Raw genomic sequence first — 20962 nt, forward strand, 5'->3', positions numbered from 1 at the left:
GTTTGATATTATAATTAAATATACGGTGGTCTCTTTTTATTCGCGATAGAAATTGCCTTTGTTTGTTTAAATTGTTGTGATTAAATTTGAGTAAAATATTACCACTAATTTGTAAATTACAAACGCTACAAAATTATAACTGATTCTGAATGCTTTAATGAACCCTTTTTATCTACATAAAATGTTAGATAAGAAATATTTTTAATGATATAAAATCAATTTAGGGATTGCAAATAAAAAAAGAAATATTTTCTGATGCAAAAGTATTGAGGGCATTTTAGATAATGTTCGATGCTTTAACGAAAGTGCCTTTAAATAGAAATAGTAGATTAGCGATAGTTTAAACATGGAATAACGGAAACCCAGTACATTAATTATGCTAGACCTCCGTATACTGTGAACAAACTATATGTGGAATCGGCAATTGATATTTCGTCCTTTGTGCCATTGTTGTAAATCCCAGATATATATTAGGTACTTCCCCAGTCGTATTAGATGGAAACTGGAGAGATGTTACTTTATTCCTGTATTCACATAGATCATTGTTTTTTCGTTCACTGTATCAGTGTCTATTGTACATTTTAAAAGGATAAACTTTTGATTAATTGTCGAATTAATGAAATTGCTTTTTTATTTAATCCTAAATGATTAATTATGTGCAGAATGAATGTCAAAAATTGATATTAGAACCGAGGAATCGCAAATAATCAAAATTATGAAGTTCTTGTTTATTTACGGAAACATAAAAAGTTAATAAACAATGTTATCGATAAAAACATTACTGAGACGTAAAATATACATATTTCAAAAATTAATTCATTAAAAAGTTTGTACGATATTTACATTATTTCCCATTGAGGCAAAGTTCTTTCCATAAATGCTATCTCCCTTAAAGAAACATCCCCCATTTTTCGTTTGGGTGCAAGAAACGTATGGATTGTCGTTGGGTATTTTAACTGCTGAAGGATCCGACTTATCGGGATAATAAGTGAAGAACACATCCCAAGGATTTCTCCCACATAATTTTTTATATTCGCTAATTTTTAGTACGAGCTTTTCGTGGTCGTTATCAGTATGGCAAATAAATTTATTATTGAATACAACAACTGATATGCCGGCGTTCGCGGAATTTGCGATACAAATGTTATCATTTCCAAGAGCATATGTTCGACTATAACAATAATCTTCCTTGTCTTTTATAGAAAATAGTTTTTTCGAAGCGCACATTGGAGCATCATCTATTTTATCGGCTGTACATATGTATATTTCGCCATTTTTGACCAGCAGTTTGGTAGCTGCAAATAAAGTTTTTCTTAATCATTCAAACAAAAAAAACTAATACCAATTTGCAGAGGATATTTTTAAGATGCTTTTTGTTCTATGCTAATTTCCTCATGAGATTATTTTGTTACCAAAGAATGTAGAAAGAAATCCTTATTGTGAGATTTCGATGTTTACCAATCAAATTTGTACTTGTCCAGTATTTTTTTATTACTAGACATTACGTAGGAACATTTGAAAAGTGTTGAATTTAGAAATTTATTGAAATATCTGCTTTGGCGCGCTGACAATCAAATTTTATCATGGGACGGAAGTTGCGCGCGCAACTGTCAACTGTTAACTATAATGATAGATATTTCTTATATATGATACATAATCATATTATTGGCCAAATAAATACGTAAATAGAAGTGAAGAAGCGCACATGAGTATTGCACGCCTCTTTTTAATATTGTATCAGAAAATCAATCTATTAAAACTGGTTGAAAAGATTATTTTAATTAAATATTTTAAATACATATTGTGATTAAACTTACGTTTAGGAGAAGTGTAGACGATGACGGTTGTTCCACCGACTCCTCTGGTCATTTTTGACATTATCTCCAAAGCACGGACGGGTTCCAATTTCTCATTTACCTCTGCCTGTATCGACGCTTGTAAGTTTTTCAAAGGGCTCAAATGGCGTTGCACCTCCGCAGCGATTCGTTGTCCTAGGTCAAACTTATTACGTTTAAATGGAAAAGAATCAGTGAATCGGAATGGATGTGTAAAATCCTGTTCATTTTCAAATTCCTTTTCCATAAAATCTTCGAATGAGTCGTCTGAAACGGGGAAGGAAAACCGATTTCCTTTTTGTTTGTATACATATATTTACAAAAAGATGCCAGAAATAATTCTTTACAATAATTTAATTTAGGTGTTTACCGAAATCCTCAATGGAACCAGTTGCCTGAACGGAATAAAGTAAAAATGCAATCCATGTAAAATAGGAAATTATCCCCATTTTTGTTGTTCAAAATCTGCAAATAAAAATTTTATTTAGTATATTTATTTTGTTATAAAAATAAATTGTAAATATTTTCAGGTGTATATTTAACATTCAAAATAAAAAGTTATAGACATAAGCACAAACTGTTGCTGTACGTTTGGATACGACTAGTTTAAAACGTTAAAACAATCAACTTTATGTTAATATTAACATGCATATACAAATGTGATAATTTTACTCATCTGCTGTCTTTGTTAGGTACTGCAGCGGAATATTTAACTAAAATAGGAATATGACGTGATTTAATAAAAAAAAAGTCCGCTGTTAATCGCTCAGATTTTTTACATTTATTACAGTTTAAAAATAGAATACTTTTCGTGTGGAAAGTTTTTAATACATTGTGTTTGATATTGATAAGTATTGCACCGGCATATCGGTTGGAGCTATTAAATACAATACACGTGAATATCGAAGCTTCTAGTATACTTGTTTTTTGGGTATTTAAAATATAAGATGGGGAAATGAAACCTGTATCATTGGAATGTGTACAAAATAAAAATCATTCATAAGTACCTTGTTTTACATATATGAATGTAATTCTTTCGTGTGGTCTTCGATGCGATGATTTTGGACACGTATTTAAAGCGGCGGATAAAATATATCATGAAATTTTTTACACACATTATTAGGGATACAGAAAAGGACATAGGGTACTTTTTATCCAGAAAAAGGATACTCTGTAAAATTAGTTTTATGTGGTCGTAGATGATCAACGCGAGCGAAGCCGCGGGTAAAACCTAATACCTATTAAAAATTAAACGGAAAACTCACCCCTAATCACCACAAAAAACTTTATTTGAGCGGACACGTGTTTCGCCCACTTCATACGTGAACATTATCAGTCTCGCGTTGATAATGGCGACGTTTGAAGTGGGCGAAACACGTGTCTGCTCAAATTAAGTTTTTTGTGGTGATTAGGGGATGTCTTCCTCTTAATTTTTAATTAATATTTACCACTTTTCTCTTCTTTCTACTTCTAATACCTATTAATATAATTTTCAGATTCATACCAGACGTTAACTTCTATAAACAAAATAATGTTTATAATGTATTGTATAAGTGTTGCATAACTTTTTACGGTTATTAAAATGTCTGCCTGTGATTATTATTTATAGTTAAAATAAATGGTAATTGCCACGTCAAGTTAAAGTTATCCTATCAGTAAACTGTGCGACTGAATTTATTTAAGTATTTAAGTTATTATCATGTATAATAGTTTAGAAATCAAAAAGTTCTCATAAACGTTTGTTTTATTACGGCCACTTTAAATTTAACAATAAGATTATTGTAAAGCTCAAATATTCATTAATTGCTNAAGAACAAGTAGGGAAAGAGTAAATATAAAGATAAGAGACGAAAAATTAGAAGAAGTGGTGGTTTTAGGTATCTAGGAAGTCAGTTAAGCAAGGACGGAAGCTAATAAAAGTTTTGTATAGTTAAAATAAATGGTAATTGCCACGTCAAGTTAAAGTTATCCTATCAGTAAACTGTGCGACTGAATTTATTTAAGTATTTAAGTTATTATCATGTATAATAGTTTAGAAATCAAAAAGTTCTCATAAACGTTTGTTTTATTACGGCCACTTTAAATTTAACAATAAGATTATTGTAAAGCTCAAATATTCATTAATTGCTAATAAAAAATGATTAATAATAACAATTAATGAAATGACATTAAAAAAAATCAGATAATTATTTGACAGTACTAAGCATCTTTAACAATATAAATCATACAAATAAAGCTTAGCAAAATGTTTAACGTGCCTGGTCTAATTAGTGTAAAAAGTTAATTAATGTACATGTATCTTATTATCGTACATATTATAATAAGTGATGCTAAGGCGTTTGAAGTATGAACTGCCAAGGTTTCAGGATACTGTGAATAGCCATTACATCATATTTTAATTAAAAAACAGAGCAAAGAAGTAATCCAATAAATTAAACTGCGATGAGTTTTTTATTGCATGCTTCGACCTGGTATTAATCATCGAACGAATATAAAATTGACCTTTGAGGTAATTGACAGATTATTACGACAGATTAAACTAAATTATGCATTTCGAATTATTTATGTTACGATTTGGCTGATGATAACTTATGGGAATTCCAACTTATTTTAATATAAAGGACGTGATCGATGTTTTGGTGTATCCGAATAAGGTCATTAATAATATATGTATTTATCGATATTTTCAAACAACTTAAAGTAATTCCATGACGCATTTGCAAAAAGAAATACATAAAATTATAATGATAAATACTGCAAAACAAAGTAGGTTATTAATCTTCCCCGAGAAGATAAAACAAATAAAATTTTTGGTTTTTTGGTTTACGAAAAACTGACAAAATGAAATACAAAAGTATTTAAGAGGTACTTACTGATTGTCGTAAATTTCTACTATAAAGAATGATCAATAAAATTAGTGTACATTAAACAAAACTCACAATTTTTATACTTAGTACGTTTCTCTTTCCTTTTTTATTGAAGTGTGACTCCAATTGGAAAAAGTTATTCGGAATGCCACAGTATGGGGCTGTACAAAAAAACGCGGCGATATTCAAATGTTTTGTTTTTTCAAGTCAAATTACTTGAACGGAATCAAAAAACGTTTGAATATCGCCGCGATTGTTTGCATAGCCCCAAATTTTGGAATTCTGGACAACTTTTTCCAATAACTTTTTTCGAATGGACTTAAACGTAATCTAATTTCTTCTATTTTCGAACATTCTGCACAGTAAATTAAATTTCGATGACACAATCTTGTATTAAAAATTTTTCGATTAAATTTATAGTTTGTAAACAATGAGCATATTGCGTACTTTTTGGGCCACCTTGTAAATGTATATTTAATAGAAGTTATTGTTAAAATTTATTTCGGCTACGGTAAGTATTGCAGCTACCTACTACTACATTTTGTTATAATTTTTGTAAAAAGACAGAAAGTACATAACTAATATTCAAACTACTTCAAGATAACGTTGTTTACAATTGACTGCAAACTGCACATAGGTGGTAACTACAGCAAAATTCCGCACTGCACGTCAAAATTAAATTTACCGTGATCAAACTAAATGTACGACGTTGTTCAATTTTAAGCGTTTTGCGAGCAACGTTTCTGCGTTATTTATTTAATGTATGGCTTTGAACTTGATGGCTAACTTGGCTTACCTTGGATGATTGATTACGAAATTAACCGAAAAGAAATAAAATTAATTCAACACTCAGCCGATGAATCGATTCAATTTAAGCATTCGGTCAAACTACACAACATAGAATGAGAAACTTCTTTATTTATTGTGCTTCAATAGCAAACCCGTCGTTCACGTTTCAAAATTACTCATTTACGCTGGTGGGCTGCAGTTAATAGCTCGCAACACATATGTGTTCAATACAGATTTCCTTTGAAGACATATATATTTATATATATGTTAAAAGAAATATTTTTTTTAAGGACGATATGATTCAGTTACTAGAATTCGACATTCGTTTTGGATTTGCTGATAACATAAACGTGATGACGGCTGTTTTTTTTCAATTTTTTCGCAAAAATACCAAGCACTTATGTTTTTATGCTAATTTAACATTTCCCCTTCCTCGGTAATTACGTGTTTATATGTATATATCAACAACGGAACACATTTTCTATACCAACAAAGTTAATTGGATTAAATGAATGCTCAATTTTGTTTTGTTTTCTTTTTTAAATTGGATTCATTCGTGTTACAGTTTAATTTATTCTATTATTCTTGGATACTATAACAATAACTAACGTGGAAACTTGTTTAAAATACAGATACATGTGCAATATTGACCTATACATTAGAAACAGTTAGTATTCCAAAATATTTATAGGCATGGAATCTCGTTTTTCGTGTTACAAAAGGCTAGATTTATGAAGAACCAAAACTATAGGTATTTTGAGGGTGATTTTTAGTGATATTTGTGGAAGATGCTCTCTTTTATATATATTACTGCCCAGCACATGATTTCTAGAAGTTTACGTTAATTTATAAAACAATTAGGCAGATTATTCAAGATTTTGTAATTTTTAGAAAATCGCGACTCAGAATTACGACTAGGGTTGCCATCCGTACTTTATTATAAAGTATTGTACTCTATTTCGACTGTGCGTACGTTATACTTTACAAGACACATAAAGTACGCAAAAATACTTTATTTAAGGCCTTAAGTAAACATCGTAATTTTGTAAGCGATTATTCGAAATTCAGAGTATTTTTACATCAATAATATTGCACAGAAAAATGGCAAGCCATATTTACGGAACAACCTGATTTCCCAAATCTGTTCAAAGTAGTGTCACTTTTGCTGTCCGTTCCGGCCACTTCAGCATTTACAGAAAGAGTATTCTCTGTTATGAACGCAAAGTGGCGGGACGACAGGAATAAAGCTTCATTAAAACTAATTAAAAATGAACTTTTAGTTTACTTAAATCTTTGTTTGCCATGTTTAGAGGCTATTAATGTATTTAAGAGCGACAGCAATTTGTTACTGGCTGCTAGGTGTAACAAAAAATATGTTTTTAAAAACAAAAAATAAAATACTTTATTTTTATGCTGAGTACTTTTTTTTTGAACCATTTAGTCGAGAAATACTTTAGTAAAGCCTGAAAAGGTGACAACCCTAATTACGACCTTTTGGCACTTTTTGAGGTATATATGTATCCCCATAATTTTATTAATGGTATACTTACTGTCTACAGTTTTTAACCACCCCATGTCATCGTTAGAACGAGGCACTAAATGTACGTTTATATATCCCTCTTTAATAGGATTGCAACTCTAATTCTTAGGTTCAAAAGCTATCTTTGACAATTTTAATTATCAAAACAAGTACAATTCTTAAGCTTCAGAATATATTTATTTTTCCATGTAGTCACCGTTAAGATTAACTGATTTTTGTCAACGTGTAACAATTTTTTTTATTCGGTCACTGAATAATTCTTTCTACTTTCCTCGATTCTGGACTTATTATCCCTGAGATCTCTTGAATAGAAGAAAAAAAGGCGTAGGGTCCAGGACCGGAGGACTAAAGGTGTGAAATTTGTTCAAACTTCACGTGAACTCAATTCCCTCGATTTTTATTATTTTTTTTTCCGAAATAATAATTACACCTCGGACTATGAGGTGAAAGCAGCTATCAAGTCCTGGATTCCAGAAAAGTTCCAATGTCCCAGACGTTGACTTACGTATCATGGTAGTGTCTTATTGACGATCTTTGGTGATGATGATGATGATAATGTTAATTAAAAATTTATTCTCTGAAGTGTGTTCAAAAAAGTTAAATGTATTCCAGATTTATAATCTTAATAGGATACAAAAAAAATCAGGTAATAATGTCCTTACGATTAGATATCTTTAAATCTTCTTCTTATTATACGTGCTTGCAAAATTAATGTTTATTTCAGAAGATAAGTTATCGTTTTTCGTAAGTGCTTATTTATTAGAAATATCTTGATTAGTGAGTTCAATTATTGCTTATAGGTCGGTTAAAGTTTGGTGAATATTTTTCCTAACACAAAATAAATACCAAAAAATAATTTTCAGTTGTAACAGGTTGGTAAAATGAAATAATTGTCAAATTATCATGAAATTGTTTGCCAATTAGGAATTTTAAACAATTAACTTTTCGAAAACTCCAATGATTTTAAGTATTTGAAATTATTGTTAAAAATATTTTCGATTCTAGAATGGGGTGTTTTTCTCCAACCAANTGTTTTAGATCCCGAAGGTAAGTTTAGTTATTAGTAAAGTCAAAACACTGGTTGGACGTGCACCTCCACTCCAGAGTCGATCCCTACATTTTCCTGTTTACGAACAGTAACCTAATCCAGATCGTATTCGTCTTCCTCTCTATAATCTTGTTTCTGCTTCTACTATGTCTCCAATTAACCTTTAAGGTCTCGGAATTATGTTATATTACCCAATGCAATCATTCTTGGTATCCAAGAGTTAGAGTTAGAGAAAGCTTTAAATACAATGGAAGCGGTATTGACAAAAAAGTATTGTATGAGACCAGAAATACTGGTATGCAAGGGAAGAACAAGTAGGGAAAGAGTAAATATAAAGATAAGAGACGAAAAATTAGAAGAAGTGGTGGTTTTAGGTATCTAGGAAGTCAGTTAAGCAAGGACGGAAGGAGTAGTAGGGATATAAAGCAGAGGATAGCGCAGGGTCGAGACGCCTTCAATAAAAGGAAGGCACTTCTATGCTCTCGAACGGATAATTTAGAAATTCGAAAGAAATTGTAAAAGGTGTATGTTTGGAGCACGGCGCTCTACGGGTGCGAAACATGGACGGTGGACGTGACGGAAAAGGAAAGTTTAGAAGCGTTCGAAATGTGGTGTTATAGGCGGATGATGAGGATAGAGAAGGTTAGAAATAAAGAGATATTAGAAAGAATAGGAGAACAGAGGACTATGGAAGTCAATAAGAAATAGGCGAGATAGGTTGGTACGACACCTTTCCAGGCATGAAGGTCTTGTCAGAGACATATTAGAGACAGAAACAGGAGTTAGGAAGAGTAGAGGGAAAGATTTGGGGAAATGCGAAGATTAGCTCAGGATCGGAAAGAGTGGAGGTGCGTGTCCTACCAGTCTTAGGACTGACGACCTTATGATGATGATGATTATGATGAACCAATAATTGCAATATCAAAATTAAATATGGGTTTTAGGTACATCAATTCCTGCTGAAAAGGTTCCTTTAGCTGAAGCAATCTTTAATATTCCTGGCAGACAAAGTATTGCTAGCCACGAGTTACTGTTTTTGGCTGAGAATCTACCTCCGCTAGGTTTCAAAAGCTTCTATGTTTCCAAAACTGAACAACAGTCTCACAAAATCCCAAAAAAGTATAAATCAAATGTAAGATATCTGTTTTACAAAATTTTCCAATTGCTATTTGTTTTTATTCAAATTTAGATTCATAAAATTGCCAATGGCGATATTGAAATTTACAAGGGCGAAGTGGGGTTTTCTTATAGTGAGGAAACAGGTCTTTTAACTGGAATCAACATGAATGACAATTATATACCAATGAAGCAACAATTTTTCTACTATGAAGGCTCGTTAGATTATTACAGCTCTTCAGGAGCTTACGTATTCCACCCCATTGAAAATGATTTCAACGTCATTACTGATAATCCAATAGTGGAAGAATACGAAGGAAATTTAGTTTCGGAAATCCAGCAAATGTTTAACGATTGGATCAGTCAAACGATTCGCGTCTACAAGAACGAAAACTATGTTGAATTCGATTGGATAGTTGGACCGATTCCCAACATGTACGAATATGATTCTATTTAATAATATACGATATACAAATGTATTTATTATTGAATATTTGTTTTTGTTTGTTTATAGTACTTCGTACGAAGTTCTCGGAAAAGAAATTATCACACGATACACGACAAACATGAAAACCGACTCCGTTTTCTACACCGATTCTAATGGACGTGAAATTATGAAAAGGGTAAGAGATTTCAGACCGAGTTGGAATTTCAGTATCGATGAATACATTTCTTCCAACTATTATCCTATTACGTCAAAAATATTGATACGAGACGAGAAGAACGATTTGGAAGTGGCAGTCCTTACAGATAGAGGTCAAAGTGGAACCAGTTTAAATGATGGAGAAGTTGAACTTATGGTAAGGAATTTTCTATGTCAATCATGAAGAAAATTTCTATTAATAAACAATTTTAAAGCTCCACAGGGAGAGTAAAGTAGACGATGGCCTGGGTGTGGAAGAAGAATTACAGGAATTGGCGTACGGGGTGGGGCTTGTGGTGAGAGGGTCACATTATGTTAATTCTGGTTCTTTTATTAACACACGCAGTAAGTCTTAGTCACCCCAAGAGAATTGTAATTTTGTATTTCGCGTTACCAAAAATGCAACTCTGTTACTGTTTCTGATATGTCTCTAACTAACCCTGCATCATCCCTGAGAAGGTGTCCTACTAACCTATCTCGTCTATTTCTTATTGATTTTCATAGAGTCCTTTGTTCTCCTATTCTTTCTAATACCTCTTCATTTATAACCTCATCATTTCCGCGCCAGTTACCGTCCATATTTTGCACCCATGCAGCGCCGCGCTCCAGACATGGTGTATGTTTAAAAATATTTTTCGAATTTCTAAATTAACCGTTCGCGATCATAGAAGTGAAACAGGAATTTTATAAATACTAAGACTTTATAAAAACAGTTCTTAATTTACCTAAGATTCGACCTATTAATTATTTACCACCTCTTGTCTTTGTCTACTTTAGGAGGTGATAGTCCTACCTATCAACAAAAAGATATTGCACAGCGAAAACTGTTATCGGCTTGGACATTCTTGTCTCCAACAAATCACCTTTCTTTCGAGGATTACAAAGCGAAACATACCTTACAGTTTGAGGGTTTAACTAGATCTCTACCTGCAAATGTTCAAATTCTTACTTTAGAACCTTGGACGGAAACGTCTTTCCTTCTTAGATTAGAGCACGTTTACGAAATAAACGAACATCCTGATTGGTCCACGACAGCAACAGTAGATTTCAATGTAAGTTAATATCATTAAAAAAAACAAAAAAATAATAGTACAAGAACTAGGATTGTCTTGTGGTTTGTTAGTTGTCGTTTCCGAGAACATTTGAATTTTTGGTTAAAACATAAGGAGCAAGGGTTATAAGGAACAAAAATTAAGTAACAATCGGCTATAATGAGAACTAGTACATTCTTGTATAATGAACACCCGGCTACAGCGAACGAAACCCTTATCGTTAGCTAATTACAAAACATTCATTAATTCTTTTAGGATCTCTTTACGACATTTGAAATAATATCAATCAGAGAAACAACGCTGGGGGCTAATCAAGGGTTAGATGAACACGAACGTCTATATTTTAAGCCGGACAAGGAAACTGTTGAAGAGAAAGTTCATGGAGGTAGTCACGATCCAGAATGGAAAATATGGAAGAAAAAATCTAAAGTCTACTCATACACTGTAAAAGAGGAGGAAGATGAAGAATATTCCATTGAACGCTTAGAAGAATTAAAAATACAATTGAAACCAATGCAAATAAGAACATTCATTATTGACATCCAAATAAAATAATTCACAATATCTTTTTTAAATAATAATAATAATAATAAAAGAAAACTTTCATCAGAGACATTATCGTTTCCACTTAAGAAAAAACCTTCCCGTAACTATTTAACAACGTAGGCTTTCACGACCGGAATCCGTGTCAATCGCTCACGCTGAAGATGTCAGGCTCATTTTACGACGAAACGTGTCTGGACTATAACAGTTGATTTATTTAGCCCAAATGATAACAAATAAAAGATTATTTTAACGAAAAGAGATTTCAATTTAAAGGTCAACCTTTTTAAATAATGATTTCTTGTTTATCAGATGGCACATTTGATCGTATTAAATTTCNCAGTTTATTTATGATAACAAATAAAAGATTATTTTAACGAAAAGAGATTTCAATTTAAAGGTCAACCTTTTTAAATAATGATTTCTTGTTTATCAGATGGCACATCTGATCGTATTAAATTTCACGGTAATCAGTTTATCTAGTTTTTAAGCACATTACAGGGTTTTTCACAATCGATGTAACATTCTTCCTTTAATATTTGTATGACACGTCCTTGGCACACGTAACAATGACGAAGGTTGGTCATATGTGTTTTAATACGATGATTTGAATTGAACAATTTTATTTTAACTACACAAAGCTTTCGATTGTATAATAACATTTATTAGATATATATGTATCCCCATAATTTTATTGTTATAATAATATTGTCTACAGTTTTTATCCACCCCAAGTCATCGTGAGAGTGAGGCACTAAATGTACGTTTATATATCCCTCTTTAATAGGATTGCAACTCTGAAATGTTAATAATTCTTAGGTATAAAAGCTATCTTTGACCATTTTAATCATCAAAACAAGTACAATTCTCAAGCCTCAAAACGTTTATTTTTCGACGTATAGTCGTCACCGATAAGAGTAACTTTCTACTTTCCTCGATTCAAGACTTGATAGCTGCCTGCGCTGCAATGATTATCCCTGAGATTTCTTGAACAGAGGAGAAAATAAAAATCGCAGTATGCAAGATCGGGAGAGTAAGGAAGGTGTGAAATCGGTTCAAACTTTACGTGAATTCGATTCCCTCGATGTTTACTTTTTTATGAACCTTGAGAGGTCTCCGAAATAATTATTACATCTAGGACTATAAAGTGAATGCAGCTGCTATCAAGATCTGGATTCGAGAAAAGTTCCAATGTCCCAAAGTCCCATGTCCCTACGATATTGCTAGCAAATACTTAAGGACATGGGATGTTTTAAGAAAATGCGAAGACGGGCTAAAGATATGAAGACGTTGAGTTACGTATCAAGCTAGTCTCTGACTGACGATGTTTTGTGATGATGATGATAATTAAAAATTGATTCTCTGCAGTGTACTTAAAAAATGTATTACAGATTAATAATCTTATTAGAATACAAAGGAATAAGGTAATTATGTCTTTACGATTACATATCTTTAAATCTTCTTATTATACTTGCTTGCAAAATTGATGTTTATTTCAGGAGATAAGTTATCGTTTTTCGTAGAAATATCTTGATTAGTGAGTTCAATTATTGCTTATAGGTCGGCTAAAGTTTAGTGTATATTTTTTCTAACACAAAATAAATCCCAAAAAAACAATTTTCAGTTGTAACAGGTTGGTCCAATGCTTAATAAGAAACAATTGTGAAATTATCATCAAATTGTTTGCAAATTACGAATTTTAAACAATTAACTTTTCGAAAACTCCAATGATTTGAAGTATTTGAAATTATTGTTAAAAATATTTTCGATTCTAGAATGGGGTGTTTTTCTCCAACCAACAATTTGTTGTTTATTCTTTCGGCGATTTCCTTCATCTTATCCCTACCAATAGAAGAAGAGACCCATTCATGTGGATACAAAGTGAGTTCCTTTGTTCCAATTGTTCCAAATCTAAGTTATTTCTTTATTGTTATATATCTGTGCGAAAAATTTCATCATTTAAATTTTTTAACCGACGAAGTTATGGAAAACCGATTCTGAAGATAGTTTTCAATATTTCTGATTCGAATTCAAATATACATATATATTTTCGATTGTTTAAAAATATTACTACAATGAAAAGCGTAGAAAATATACACTTTCAAAAATTACGATTTGAATAACATCTGCTATATAGATGCAGTTACTAATTCTCCCCCAAGGGTACTTATGGAGTAAAGGTTTCTTTTTTCCTTTACAATAGTAATAAAAGATTCCTTTACTGTATATTTACTGTTGATGTTTTTAGTCCTGAAGAAATCTGTTCACCTTAAGGTGAAACGTTGGCACTTGATTATATTTTATATTTTAATTAGAGAAAGTTTCACTCCATAATTACTTGTTTTTTATTTACCATATGACATCGATAGTTTAGAAAAATGTTTAATTTTACATGTGATTTACAATAACAATCATTTGAAATCATGCGATCACATTTACTTTTTAATGAAATCTGATCAGTGAACTTTTTTTATACTTGCACAATCGTTTCTTATAATTTTACGTACTTCAACAAAAAAAAAAATAATTTGATATGCTCAAGGTACTGTAGAATATATCTCGGAAAATGGTAGTACATGTAATAATAATTGTTAATTTACTTTTTTTTTTGAGGATTAAAGTCGAATTATATCTACAGACGCTCGGCTCACGTTCGCTATTATTAGTGAATACCTGTAGATAATTTTTATTATCATTTTATTATTAATATTATTATTTAAAATAACCACACAAATATCCATGAAAATTTAAATATTAATTAAATCGTATGACACACTAAATCATATATTGCACAATTTTCGTTGCTGGGAGGCAATTTAATGTCTGTACACAAGTGTGGTTTAAATCATAGTGGTACCTACTTAAAATTAAAATTAATTAATAATAAGATAATGCATTTAATATTTCTTTTGCGTCTCTCATGTTACGCCAACCTTTCTTTTTTCCATAACTCCTACAAATTCATGTCAATAAATTTCACCGTATGATACCATCTACGTACGAGCACAGGCCGAGATTCTAATTACAGAACGCCAACAAAAGTAAATACGAAGATGGCGCAAAAAAATTTTTCATTCCGTTCACCTCATAGTTCGAGATGTAATTATTATTTTCAAGGTCTGAGAAGAAAAGCAAAAATCGAAGGAGTTTAGTTCATGTCAAGTTTGAACCGATTTCACATCTTCCTTACTCTCCCGATCTTGCGCCTTGTGATTTTTATTTTTTTCCTCTATTCAAAAGAACTCAAATCGTTACAGCGCAGGCACCTACCAAGTCCTGAATCGAGGAAAATAGAAAGAATTATTCAGTAACCGAATAAAAAAAATTATTACACGTTGATAGAAACTTCTTACTCTTAACGAAGACTATACGTCGAAAAATAAAAGTGTTTTGAAGCTTTTGTACTTGTTTTGATAATTAAAATTGTCAAAGATAGCTTTTACCCCTAAGAATTATTAAAATTTTAGAGTTGCAATCCTATTAAAGAGGGATATATAAACGTACATTTAGTGCCTCACTCTCACGACGACGTGGGGTGGATAAAAACTGTAGACGAATATTACTACGGCAGTAAGTATACCATTAATAAAATTATACGGATAAATATATGCATACCTAATAAAAGTTATCACAATTGAAAGCATTGTATACTTAAAATAAAATTGTTTAATTCAAGTTAATGTAATATTTTAAACGTTTTTGTTAAGTTTATGCCTGTTTATGATTTAATTACATTAATGAGTTCCATATCTTTGGTGAGTAATAGAAAACTACAGAAAAAGAATTGATAACATTTTTGAGACGAATTTTAATTATCAATTATACTAACTGTTATAGTTAATTTTAGCTAAGAATTATGTTCATAAATCTTCAGTACGGGATATTATCAATTCTGTAATTGATACACTGGGAAAGGATCCTTCTAGGAGGTAATATCATCAAATCAAAACTTTTGTGATAAAATATTTCTTACAAATTTGAATAGAAGAAACTGGATTTCTGGATACTAACCATGCAAAATTGATGAAACCCCCATGACGGATAGTTGTATCGTCAAAAGTGTTTTATCTCCTATCATAAGGGACATCTCCACGAAATTCACGTTGTTAATGCAGGATCTCCAACGCCATTACTGAATAGTTCAACTTGGTCAGTCATGGGAATTTCATCAATAATAGTCAGGAAATCCAGTCTAAATCTAAGCCTAAATCAACTTCTACATTTAAATAGGTTCATTTACGTGGAAATGGCTTATTTGTGGAAATGGTGGCTGGAACAAAATGACGATAGAAGAGCCTTAATTAAAAAATTCATCAACAACGGTCAATTGGAAATAATCGGGGGAGCCTGGAGTATGAACGATGAGGCGATCACTCATTACCAATCAATAATTGATCAATTTACATGGGGGTTGAAGTAACTTAGACGATAATACCTTAAAGTATCTTACAGTTTCGAAATATATATTTTTAGAAAGTTGAATGATATCTTTGGAAAGTGTGGTCGCCCAAAAATAGGTTGGCAAATTGATCCATTTGGACACAGCAACGAAATGGCTTCGATCTTTGCACAGTTGGGTTTCGACGGACTATTTCTTGGACGAATTGATCATCAAGATAAAGAATACAAGTTTAATTCGTCAACAGCAGAAATCGTCTGGAGAAGTAGCGCAAGTCTAGGTATTTATCTATCTATATGATGAAAAAGTTCTCTCACAGATCCTAATTGCCAACCGTATGACAAAAAACAATTCGAAAATAATACTATGTACTAAGCATAGCACAATAATACAATACACATTTTTAGAAACGCAAAGCGATATATTTACCAGCGTGTTATATAATTTATACCAACCTCCTACGGGATTTTGTTTTGACAGCGTCTTCTGTTATGATTCAATAAATGATCAGGACGAAACTGATTTGGATTACAACGTGAAAGAAATGGTATATGACGTGTCATTTATTAATAAACATCCGCAAAAGAATAACGTATTTTTTACAACCTTCAGGTTATCAACTTCCTCAAGTATGTACAAGACATGCATAAAGTCTATCGTACCGATAATCTGTTGGTAACAATGGGAGGCGATTTTAATTATCAGGAAGCCAGTAGTTCTTTTGAAAACATGGACAAACTTATTAAGTAAGCAAACACTTTTGGTGTATAGACGTTTAGATTGTGTACGGCAGCGGCGGATCTAGAATGGAAATGGAGAATTCTCTTCGCTCCAAAGCTTTATGAATTTGGCTTACACGTTTTTACAGAGTATTCTATTTGGTCTTCAAGGTTTTCAAAGAGAATGATTAACAATGAACTGTTTTTGTTGACATTTAAGATTCTGATTTGACTTGATTTGAAGATTTAGACTTTCAAAGTCCTTTTTCTTGAGCTATTGAACATTACCAACAGAAGAACTTTTTATGATGCCATACATGAAATAATTTTGCAAACCCCATCATCACCAAAAGATTTGTTTTTTTATAAATTTTCAATCACAGTCAATATACATTAATTTGTCTTTATATAATTTAAGGTACGTCAATCAGGAACAAAGTGAAGGTTCTAAATATAATTTACTGTATTCAACTCCATCGTGTTATTTGAAAGCTGTACACGAAGAGTCCGAAAAAAGAGATTTGAAATGGTTAGTTCAGACGACTGATTTTTTCCCCTATGCTTCCGAAGTAAATAGATATTGGACTGGATATTATACCTCTCGTCCAACATTAAAACGTTTCGAAAGAGATGGCAACAACTTCTTGCAGGTTAGAATAACACACTAACATCAATATGTCTAATTTTCTACAGATAGAACTTACAGTAAGTAGGTAGTACTTTTATTATTTGAAATGATAGGTTTGTAAGCAACTGGCAGCACTATCAGACGTAGATCAAGATGTGAAAGACAATGTAGACGTCCTAAGGAAAGCAATGGGTGTCATGCAACACCACGATGCCATAACGGGAACTGAACAGCAAGTCGTTGCAAAAGATTATGCCCGAATTTTGTCCGAAGGATTCGACAAGTGTTCAATGGTCACATCAGCTGCTTTAAAGTACCTAACATCACATAAATCACATAACATAGTTTTATCAAAGGTCTTACTACATCTCTTATTGCAGTAAATTATCGATTGATCCAAATTTAGATCTCGAAGCTACTGAATATTTCTACGGGTGTCGTTTCAACATTAGTCAATGTTCATTCACTGAAACTCAAGACAGTTTTGTGGTGACTGTGTACAATCCGTTAAGTCGTCGTGTAAATCATTACGTTCGGTTACCTATAGTTAACGCTGAATTCGATGTTTTAGATCCCGAAGGTAAGTTTAGTTATTAGTAAAGTCAAAACACTGGTTGGACGTGCACCTCCACTCCAGAGTCGATCCCTACATTTTCCTATTTACGAACAGTAACCTAATCCAGATCGTATTCGTCTTCCTCTCTATAATCTTGTTTCTGCTTCTACTATGTCTCCAATTAACCTTTAAGGTCTCGGAATTATGTTATATTACCCAATGCAATCATTCTTGGTATCCACGAGTTAGAGTTAGAGAAAGCTTTAAATACAATGGAAGCGGTATTGACAAAAAAGTATTGTATGAGACCATGAATACTNCACATAAATCACATAACATAGTTTTATCAAAGGTCTTACTACATCTCTTCTTACAGTAAATTGTCGATTGATCCAAATTTAGATCTCGAAGCTACTGAATATTTCTACGGGTGTCGTTTCAACATTAGTCAATGTTCATTCACTGAAACTCAAGACAGTTTTGTGGTGACTGTGTACAATCCGTTAAGTCGTCGTGTAAATCATTACGTTCGGTTACCTATAGTTAACGCTGAATTCGATGTTTTAGATCCCGAAGGTAAGTTTAGTTATTAGTAAAGTCAAAAGACTGGTTGGACGTGCACCTCCACTCCAGAGTCGATCCCTACATTTTCCTATTTACGAACAGTAACCTAATCCAGATCTTATTCGTCTGACTATAATGTTGTTATAAAAGGAAATCACTTCTATTCTCGCGAACGGTTAATTTGGAAATTGGAAGAAGATTGTAAAAGGTGTATGCCTGGAGCGCGGCGCTGTACGGGTGCGAAACATGGGCGGTGGGCGTGGCGGAAAAAAAAGTTTAGAAGCGTTCAAAATGTGGTGTGATAGGCCAATGATGAGGACATCGTGGATAGAGAAGGTTAGAAACAAAGAGATATTAGAAATAATAGGAGAACAGAGGACTCTACGGAAGTAAATAAAAAATAGGCGAGGTAGGTTGGTAGGACACCTTCTCAGGCATGAAGGTCTAGTCAGAGACATATTAATGCAAAGATTAACTCAGAATAGGAAAGAGTGGAGGTGCGTGTCCAACCAGTCTTAGGACTGACGACCTTATGACAATGATGATTATAATGAACCAATAGTTACAATATCAAAATAAAATATGGGTTTTAGGTACATCAATTCCTGCTGAAAAGGTTCCTATTTATTTTTGTTTTGTTCGTTTATAGTACTTCGTACGAAGTTCTCGGAAAAGAAATTATCACACGATACACGACAAACATGAAAACCGACTCCGTTTTCTACACTGATTCTAATGGACGTGAAATTATGAAAAGGGTAAGAGATTTCAGACCGAGTTGGAATTTCAGTATCGATGAATACATTTCTTCCAACTATTATCCTATTACGTCAAAAATATTGATACGAGACGAGAAGAACGATTTGGAAGTGGCAGTCCTTACAGATAGAGGTCAAAGTGGAACCAGTTTAAATGACGGAGAAGTTGAACTTATGGTAAGGAATTTTCTATGTCAATCATGAAGAAAATTTCTATTAATAAACAATTTTAAAGCTCCACAGGGAGAGTAAAGTAGACGATGGCCTGGGTGTGGAAGAAGAATTACAGGAATTGGCGTACGGGGTGGGGCTTGTGGTGAGAGGGTCACATTATGTTAATTCTGGTTCTTTTATTAACACACGCAGTAAGTCTTAGTCACCCCAAGAGAATTGTAATTTTGTATTTCGCGTTACCAAAAATGCAACTCTGTTACTGTTTCTGATATGTCTCTAACTAACCCTGCATCATCCCTGAGAAGGTGTCCTACTAACCTATCTCGTCTATTTCTTATTGATTTTCATAGAGTCCTTTGTTCTCCTATTCTTTCTAATACCTCTTCATTTATAACCTCATCATTTCCGCGCCAGTTACCGTCCATATTTTGCACCCATGCAGCGCCGCGCTCCAGACATGGTGTATGTTTAAAAATATTTTTCGAATTTCTAAATTAACCGTTCGCGATCATAGAAGTGAAACAGGAATTTTATGAATACTAAGACTTTATAAAAACAGTTCTTAATTTACCTAAGATTCGACCTATTAATTATTTACCACCTCTTGTCTTTGTCTACTTTAGGAGGTGATAGTCCTACCTATCAACAAAAAGATATTGCACAGCGAAAACTGTTATCGGCTTGGACATTCTTGTCTCCAACAAATCACCTTTCTTTCGAGGATTACAAAGCGAAACATACCTTACAGTTTGAGGGTTTAACTAGATCTCTACCTGCAAATGTTCAAATTCTTACTTTAGAACCTTGGACGGAAACGTCTTTCCTTCTTAGATTAGAGCACGTTTACGAAATAAACGAACATCCTGATTGGTCCACGACAGCAACAGTAGATTTCAATGTAAGTTAATATCATTAAAAAAAACAAAAAAATAATAGTACAAGAACTAGGATTGTCTTGTGGTTTGTTAGTTGTCGTTTCCGAGAACATTTGAATTTTTGGTTAAAACATAAGGAGCAAGGGTTATAAGGAACAAAAATTAAGTAACAATCGGCTATAATGAGAACTAGTACATTCTTGTATAATGAACACCCGGCTACAGCGAACGAAACCCTTATCGTTAGCTAATTACAAAACATTCATTAATTCTTTTAGGATCTCTTTACGACATTTGAAATAATATCAATCAGAGAAACAACGCTGGGGGCTAATCAAGGGTTAGATGAACACGAACGTCTATATTTTAAGCCGGACAAGGAAACTGTTGAAGAGAAAGTTCATGGAGGTAGTCACGATCCAGAATGGAAAATATGGAAGAAAAAATCTAAAGTCTACTCATACACTGTAAAAGAGGAGGAAGATGAAGAATATTCCATTGAACGCTTAGAAGAATTAAAAATACAATTGAAACCAATGCAAATAAGAACATTCATTATTGACATCCAAATAAAATAATTCACAATATCTTTTTTAAATAATAATAATAATAATAAAAGAAAACTTTCATCAGAGACATTATCGTTTCCACTTAAGAAAAAACCTTCCCGTAACTATTTAACAACGTAGGCTTTCACGGCCGGAATCCGTGTCAATCGCTCACGCTGAAGATGTCAGGCTCATTTTACGACGAAACGTGTCTGGACTATAACAGTTGATTTATTTAGCCCAAATGATAACAAATAAAAGATTATTTTAACGAAAAGAGATTTCAATTTAAAGGTCAACCTTTTTAA

General features: G+C 32.5%; 2 protein-coding genes and 1 pseudogene across 5 annotated transcripts in view; 2 read left to right on the forward strand and 1 right to left on the reverse strand.

Moving 5' to 3' along the window:
• Positions 1-711: 711 nt before the first annotated feature.
• The window catches only part of LOC108732399, a 175877-nt gene continuing 155626 nt past the window's right edge, over positions 712-20962 (reverse strand). For 2 of the 4 annotated variants that reach the window (XM_025979446.1, XM_018463175.2), the window contains 3 exons: positions 2206-2300; positions 1818-2102; positions 712-1295 (listed from right to left, as the gene is read on the reverse strand). In XM_025979446.1, coding sequence (XP_025835231.1) covers positions 820-1295; positions 1818-2102; positions 2206-2284 — 840 coding nt within the window. In that variant the 5' untranslated portion in view covers positions 2285-2300 and the 3' untranslated portion in view covers positions 712-819. Of the gene's footprint in view, positions 1296-1817; positions 2103-2205; positions 2301-5280; positions 5400-5498; positions 5701-20962 lie in introns of those variants that run through there. The other 2 variants (XM_018463172.2, XM_018463174.2) reach the window with 2 other exon arrangements.
• Positions 7809-20884, forward strand: LOC108732377 (annotated as a pseudogene).
• LOC112905965 (lysosomal alpha-mannosidase-like) lies at positions 9250-11503 on the forward strand. Its single transcript, XM_025979445.1, has 5 exons — positions 9250-9630; positions 9710-9995; positions 10054-10183; positions 10616-10890; positions 11146-11503. The coding sequence occupies exons 1-5, from the start codon at positions 9362-9364 to the stop codon at positions 11443-11445; spliced, it is 1260 nt and encodes a 419-aa protein (XP_025835230.1). The 5' UTR covers positions 9250-9361; the 3' UTR covers positions 11446-11503.

This window comes from Agrilus planipennis, unplaced genomic scaffold (assembly GCF_000699045.2).
Source record: "Agrilus planipennis isolate EAB-ADULT unplaced genomic scaffold, Apla_2.0 scaffold73, whole genome shotgun sequence".
NCBI classification, from domain to species: Eukaryota; Metazoa; Arthropoda; class Insecta; order Coleoptera; family Buprestidae; genus Agrilus; species Agrilus planipennis.

What these genes read in the sequence shown, in the direction of transcription:
- LOC112905965 (XM_025979445.1), top strand. Translation starts at nt 9,362, where the DNA reads ATGAATGACAATTATATACCAATGAAGCAACAATTTTTCTACTATGAA. An exon ending in TTCTTTTATTAACACACGCA is followed by an intron (nt 10,184 to 10,615) that starts GTAAGTCTTAGT and finishes TGTCTACTTTAG; the next exon opens with GAGGTGATAGTCCTACCTAT. An exon ending in CAGCAACAGTAGATTTCAAT is followed by an intron (nt 10,891 to 11,145) that starts GTAAGTTAATAT and finishes TAATTCTTTTAG; the next exon opens with GATCTCTTTACGACATTTGA.